The sequence below is a fragment of the Sardina pilchardus genome, chromosome 23, assembly GCF_963854185.1.
Source record: "Sardina pilchardus chromosome 23, fSarPil1.1, whole genome shotgun sequence".
In the NCBI taxonomy this organism is placed as follows: domain Eukaryota; kingdom Metazoa; phylum Chordata; class Actinopteri; order Clupeiformes; family Clupeidae; genus Sardina; species Sardina pilchardus.
This window is the reverse complement of record NC_085016.1, coordinates 22,465,330-22,472,829: the sequence shown is the minus strand read 5'-3', so window position 1 is coordinate 22,472,829 and position 7,500 is coordinate 22,465,330. Positions and strand designations below refer to the sequence as shown.

Below are 7,500 nucleotides of genomic sequence, written 5' to 3'. Positions count from 1 at the left end.
GAGGAGAGGAAGAAAAGGACAGAATAAGAGGAGAGGAAGAGGAGAGGAGTGAAAGAAAAGGAGAGAGGAGGAGGCAAAAGGAGAGAGGAAGGAAAGAGGAACTAAAGAAAAGGAGAAGAAATGATATAGAGAAGGAAAGATGAGGAGAGGAAAGGAGAGAACAGATGAATCCAGAGGAGGGAGAGGAAAAAGGAAGAGAGAGAAAGTGCATAAAAAGAGAGGAAACCTGAAAGGAAATGACAGATCAAAAAAGAGAAGCGAGGAGAAGAAAAGACAAAGATACAGAAGAAGAGAGCAGAGGAGAAGAAAGAGATAGAGGGGGGAGGGAGGGGTGTGTGTGTGTGTGGGGGGTGTTAGTCGCTTGAGTAGCTGAACACCTCGGTGGGGCATGGCATCTGTCTGGCTGCGCTACACTGCACCAGTTTAACCGCACAGTGTGTGTGTGTGTGTGTGTGTGTGTGTGTGTGTGTGTGTGTGCGCGTGTGTGTGATCCCCTCTGTATGCTTCATTAACTCCACCCCCCCCCCCCCCCCACCGGGTCTCGCTGTCACTCACTAGCCTAGAGTTCAACCCCCAGACTCTCAACTATAGATGTACTTCTCTCTCCCTCTCTCTCTCGTTCTCTCTCTCTCTCTCTGTCTCTGTCTCTCTCTCTCTCTCTCTCTCTCTCTCTCTCTCTCCCCGCTGTCCTGAACTTTCAATTTGTTTGAGTGTAAATGTTTTGTTTTTTTGGTGATTTAGGAAAGTTGTTTCCTCTCAGGAGAGTTGTTCAATATCAGTGTGATGATCTAATCACATTATCAATGCTCCAACGGAATTCACATCATGTTTTGTTGCAAAACAGACTGACCCTTAATTTAGGTCGAGCAATACATGCAGATTTCTTTTGAGAGTCTTTTTGAGTGTGACATTCAGAAGAGCCCCCTCCGCTCCCCTCCCCCCTTACCCCCCTCCCCTCCCAGCGAGTGACCGCGTCCGCGCGTGTGTGCCCGAGGCTCGTCTCGAGGCCGGTGTCACCTGTGCAATCTGCCACCCTGGAGACGACAGCTGGGTGCTGCCAGGCGCAAGATGCAATTGTGCGCAGATAAACATGTCAGTCACCGCCAGCTAGAGCCCTGCCGTATCAGGGGCCACATCAGGGCCACATCAGGGCTGCATCAGGGCCGTATCAGGGCCACATCAGGGCCGTATCAGGGCCACATCCAGGACACATCAGGGACAGTGCCACCGCTCTCAGGGAATTACTTGGTGACATGTTTTCAACACGTCTATAATACATTTCTCTTTCTCTGTCTGTTCTTCTCCCTCTCTCCCTTCTCTCCCCTCTCCCTCAATCCATTTACCACTCTTTCTCTCTCCCTCTCCCACCTTTCCAATTTTGTCCTCCCTCTCTCTCTGTTTCTCTCCCTCTTCCCCACTCTCTCCATCCCTTTACCACTCTTTCTTATTACCACATCCTTTTCTCTCTCCACTCCCCACTTTTCTTCCCTCCCTCCCTCCCTTCGTTTCTCTCCCTTCTTTCCCCTCTCCCTCCACCCCTTTACCACTCTTTCTCATTCCCACCTTCCCTCCCTCTTTTTCCTTCTCCACTCTTCCCTCCCTCCCTCCCTCCCCTCCTCTCTCTCTGTGTTCTGTTCATTCCTGCAGAGCTGGTGGCGGTATGCTGATGCTGGACGGGATGCCAGTGCTGCGCTCGGCGGTGGAGCGGGCGATGGAGCGGGCGGTGGCGGAGCGGGTGATGGAGTCCCAGCGGCGGGTGAGTCCTCGTCCTCGTCCTCGTCCTCTGTGCCTCTCCCCTGTCCGTGCGGGGTCAGGGCGGCCGCTCGAGCGCTTCTCCAGACCCCTCTGGTATGTCCCGGGAGGAACTGGGTCAGAGGGACGCGGCTTATAGACGGTTATTATTTCATCATTACTGAATTGATGTGTTTGCTCAAGACCTCTGTGTTTCCAGATGCCATCAGCAACTTAGCATGTGTGCTGCTGCTGCTGCTGCTGCTGCTGCTGCTGCTGCTGCTGCTGGTTCTGGTGCTGGTTCTGTTGCTGTTTCTGCTGCTGCTGTGGTGTTTTTTTTGTGTCGGTTAATGACACAAGCTGTCTGAACACACAGGTCACTGCCAAAATGCTATTTCTCTACCTCAATAAAACAAACACAAACACACACTCACACACACACACACACACACACACATGCACGCTCATGCACACACACACAAACACACCCGTGCACACATATGCATGCACACACATGTGCACACACACATTCACACACACAAACATGCACACACGTACACAAACACACACACACACACACACACACACACACACAAGCGTTTATGTGTTACGGGTTCACGGATGTTCAGGAGTAATAACTGGGCTTCATAGTGATTCAGCTGGGCCATTTCCCCATTGGGTTGTGCTTGTGTGTTCTGGCTCATCAGCTCCTCTGAGGTTCAGGAGACTCGGGTTCTGCTCATTGTTAGATAGCTGACGTAATGGGGATCCAGTTTCTATGAGTTCTGTTCTGGGACTATTTACTCAAGTAGAGTCTTTTAGCTTCCAGAAGAGATTATGTGCTTATGTAGTGGTATGTACACAAACACAACACACACACACAGACACACGCACGCACGCACGCACACACACACACACGCACACGCACACGCACACCCACACGCACACCCACACACACACACACACACACCCCACAGACATAAACAGACAATACACAAGCCTGATTGTAGGGTGTGTTGTCATGAACACACCCACAAAAAGCGTAAACACATTTATAGTTGTACACAGGAGAAGGAAGCAAGGTACACACACATTGACACATTCTGTGTGCCCTTTCTCTCACTCAAACATGAACTCATAAACACACTCTCTTCCTGGCTCACACTCTGTTACACACACACACACGCACACACACACATGCAGACGCCTAGACACACACACACATGCACAAACACACACACACAACAGACACACACACACACAACAGACACACACACACACACTCACATAGACACACTTACGCACCAACACAGACAGACCGATACACAAACGTGCATGCATGCACACACGCACGCAGTACCTGGCTGGCCATTGAGCCTGGTTGTTGCATGTGTGTCACGGCAGGTAGTGTGTGTGTGTGTGTGTGTGTGTGTGTGTGCAGGATGTGCGAGTGCCACAGGCGGGACCAGAGCTTTGAAGTGCGTCAGCGTTTAAAAAGCCCAGGCTCTCTTTAAGTCAACAGAGCCTCTCCGCACATGCTCAAACGCGCTCCGTGTTTGAGTGGGCTCACAGCCAAGACCCCTTTCTTGGAAAAACGCTTCCCTGCTCCCCTGCTACCCCACTACTCCACCCCAGCCCACCCCCAAACGACCCCCCCTCCCCTCCCCTTCTGACCAGAAGCTGGTTGGACTCGGAAAATTAGCCATAATAACCAGTGGCCCACCAAACACCAGAACTGGACAGGGGCCATGGAGGGTGGGTTGTGAGTGGAAGAGAGAGAGTGTGTGTGTGTGTGTGCGTGTCTGTGTGTACAGTATGTGTCTGTGTGCATGTGTGTGTGTGTCTGTGTCTGTGTGTGTGTGTGTGTGTGTGTGTATATATATATGTGAGTGTGTCTGTGTGCATGTGTGTGTCTGTGTGTGTGCATGTGTGTATCTGAGGGACGAGAGAGAGGAGGAGAGATACAGCGAGGTGTGACACGAAGAGAGCGTGAGTGCAAGAGAGATGAGGTTTCAAAACATGTTCCATTTCAGTTGAGAGTGTGTGTGTGTGTGTTTTGAGTTGAGACAGTGGCAGGGAAACCGCAGTGGAGAGAGAGAGAGAGAGAGAGAACAGTGGGGCAGACAGTGTGCGAGCGTTCAGCGTGTGTGTGCGTGCGCGCGTGTGTGTGTGTGTGTGTGTGTGTGAGTGAGTGAGCGTTCTCTTCCCCTGCACCAGAGGCCTGAAGAGGTTTAGCCCCCAAATACGACTCTGCACCGGAAAAATCAGAGTCACTAGTCATGATTTCTTCCGCTTGGGTTTCTGCTCTATTGTTTCATGCCCAGTACTGCACTGAGGGGGTGGCAACACTTCCCTCTCCGCTCTCTATCTTTCTATCTCTCTTTCTTTCTCGTTCTCTCTCTCACCCGCTCTTTATCTCTGTCTTACTCTTTCTTCCTTTCTGTCTCTTTCTTGCTCTCTCTGCATTCTCTCTAAGTTTCTCTTGCTCTTTTTTTTCTTTCTTGTTCTCTCTCTCTTGCTCTTTCTCCCTGCCTCACTCTGTTTCTTCCTTTCTGTCTCTCTCTCACTCCCTCTGCACTCTCTGTTTCTTTCTCTCTCTCTCTCTAAGTTTCTCTCACGCTCTCTCTCTCTCTCTCTAGTTTATCCAAAGCCAGTCCTCTATATAGACCAATGCCAGGTGTTGTAAACAACCCCATGTCAGTCAGGAAGGCCTGCAGTCTCCCACACCCCTCTAAGCATCCCCATGGAGCCTTTCACCAAACACACACTCTCTCACACACACACACACACACACACACACACACACACACACACACACACACACACACACACACACACACACACACACACACACACACACACACACACACACACACACACACACACACACACACACACACACACACACACACACACACACACACACACACACACATTTCTACATGGAGGGTGTTACTATGGGTACCTTATTAATACAGAGTGCATGTCCACAAATACTAATTGAATACCCAGGTTGTGATGAATTAAAGCACTAAAGAGTTTTTTTTGTACCTTAAAATAATGTTTCCAAAATCATTTCAGTGGTTCGTCAACTCGTAACAGGGTGAACGGCACTTCTGCATTCGGTTCACGGCCCTCTATCAGCTATAACCGCATTATGCAAGTTTACCAGATTGGGTAGCGGATCTGTTATTCAATGGAATGAGACATAAAAAACTACATATTTGACTTGCTTCAATGTCGCAATACTGTACATCATACTTTCATAAAATCATGCAACTGTGGACATGGATGGTGCTGGATAAACAAATAGCATGCGTGCCACAGAGGAAAAGTGCTTTAGTGTTGCTTTAAGAATCACGAGTACCCCATGATGATGGTGAAGTCTCTGAGTAACCTGAGATCCTTGATGGTGATGTCTCTGTGTAGCCTGAGAGATATGTGATGGTGATGTTTCCTTGTAGCCTTAGAGACGGGTGATGGTGATGTTTCTGTGTAACTGGAGAGATGTGTGATGGTGATGTCTCTGTGTAACCTGGGAGACGGGTGATGGTGATGTCTGTGTAACCTGAGAGACAGCTGATGGTGATGGTGATGTCTGTGTAACCTGAGAGACGTGTGACGGTGACGTCTCTGTGTAACCTGAGAGATGTGTGACGGTGACGTCTCTGTGTTCTGTGTGTTCCTGCCAGTCCCCGGAGGTGCGGCGCTACCCCGACACCGTGCTGGTGTTCGACCGGCGCAGCATCCGCAGCGAGACCCCCGAGAGGCGCTTCTGCCCGTCCGACCTCTTCCAGACGCAGACGGAACCCGTCGACCTCTCCACCAACAAATCCAGAACGTCGCCCCCGACGACGATGACCCGGCCCTCCCCGCCACGGCACACCCCGCCCTGCTTCTCCTCTTCATCCTCCTCCTCCTCATCCCCCTCTTCCTCCTCCTGCCCCTCTGTCATCACGCCCGTCCCGCGCCCGCGTGTGCTCACGCCCATCTCGGGGTCGCCCCCGGGGGTCAGAGGTCAACCCTTCCTGCAGATGGCGCACCCCCACCCCGTGCCGCCGTGCCCGAGCCCCGTGCACCTTCACCCGCGCCGCGTGCCCGTGGTGGTGCAGCCCGTGCCGCTGGTCTACACGGGCATGGGCGCCCTGGGTCACACGGCAACCGCATCCAGCCTCATGATGCCCCTGCTGGAGGAGAGCAGGATCCACAGGGCAGGTAAGATACCCAACCCCCCCCCCCCCCCCACACACACACACACACACACACACACACCTCCATCCTGAAACATACACTTCACACTTCCATCCTTACACATTTCATAACACACACCTCCATCATAGGACACACAGGGCAGGTAAAACACACACACACCACCATTCTTACACACACACTTCTATCATAAGACACACACCTCAAACCACCTCAACACTTTCTATTTCTAACAGCCCCATATCTATACTCTAATTCTATTTCCATAGCCCCATATCTGTTCTTTATTTCTATTTCTAAAGCCCATATCTACATTTTATTTCTATTAGCCCCATATCTAATATCTTTATTTCTAGCGTCCCTTAGGAAAATGCAACAGCTACATACAGTAAAACCAATTCACTGTTCTGCTATCCAGCTTCATAGGAAAATGTCTACGAAGACAGCACAAGGATTGCCGAGCATCTGCTCTATTTTCATGCATCCCTCTTAAATGAGAGGCTACCGAGTAGTAGCACACTACACACTCCTCCTCGCCGTGTTTGTGTAAGAGTCAGTTTCACACCTCGGCTGCCTGAGGTGTGCCTGTGGCCAAGCTGTGGCAGATATTCCGTTTTTTAAAACACGAGACGGACAGCTGCTTAATGAAGCCTCGCCGTTCAGTCTGGTGTGAGACACTTCACTGTCGGCTTGTTTTCATTGCGTCGAGCATGACGGTGTGCATCACACTGCGTGATTAAGGCTACAAGATGGATGGCATGAACTGGCAGTTTAACCCTTTGGCGCCAATTTTCAGCACCATTTACCCCAATGCGTCTTAAACTGACTAAAAAAAAAAAAACGCCCATGTTTGTACCCGTAACGATAACATTGCATAGTGAGATGCCAGGCATTTCGGGCACGCATCTGCAATGTCAGAGATGCCATTATCTGTATAAATAAATCACGGTGAACTCAGTGTTTGACACCCATTAAGGTATAAGAACAACGTTGTGTTGCTAACATACAAGCACATTTGTAATGGTGGTTGCTTGAAAAAAACGCAGGTTATTATGTGTACTTGCATAACATGATCCTATGCAGTCCTTTTTAGATAGATCCCTGATTTAATGAGCGACAACATTACAGTGCAAACTCAAGCAAACCTCAAAGGGGTGTTTGGTAAGCGATGAGAAACTCACACCAGTAGCAAACCTCCGTTCTGAGAGACGCAGTTACTGAGACGAAGTTGTGTAGGTCGGAGTAGAGAGCAATGCGATGCGATGATGTGTTCTTGTGTGCCACCAGAACATCAGGATGCTATTACATGTGGGCTGATCACGGTGATCGAGACTGACAGCTCGGCCTGTTGAGCTTAGCAAAACTCAAAACCGACGCAGATCCGTCCCGCCATATGAAAGGCTCCGAAATTATTTACATGTAGTAAACAAACGCAAAACACTACGGCGTTAACTGCATGTTGGAATTCTTGCGGTCGCACAATTACAGAACGGAGACGAATAATACATATATGCAGACCGTTCCAGAATGTCGGTGGCATCATGCGGAATATGTGGGAAC

General features: G+C 50.1%; 1 protein-coding gene across 1 annotated transcript in view; it reads left to right on the top strand.

Annotated features, from left to right (window-relative positions):
* The window catches only part of klf12a (Kruppel like factor 12a), a 31,210-nt gene that overhangs the window by 13,667 nt on the left and 10,043 nt on the right, over positions 1-7,500 (top strand). The window contains exons 2-3 of the mRNA XM_062527461.1: positions 1,648-1,756; positions 5,424-5,946. Of these exons, the coding sequence (XP_062383445.1) occupies positions 1,661-1,756; positions 5,424-5,946 (619 nt within the window). The 5' untranslated portion in view covers positions 1,648-1,660. The remainder of the gene's footprint in view (positions 1-1,647; positions 1,757-5,423; positions 5,947-7,500) is intronic.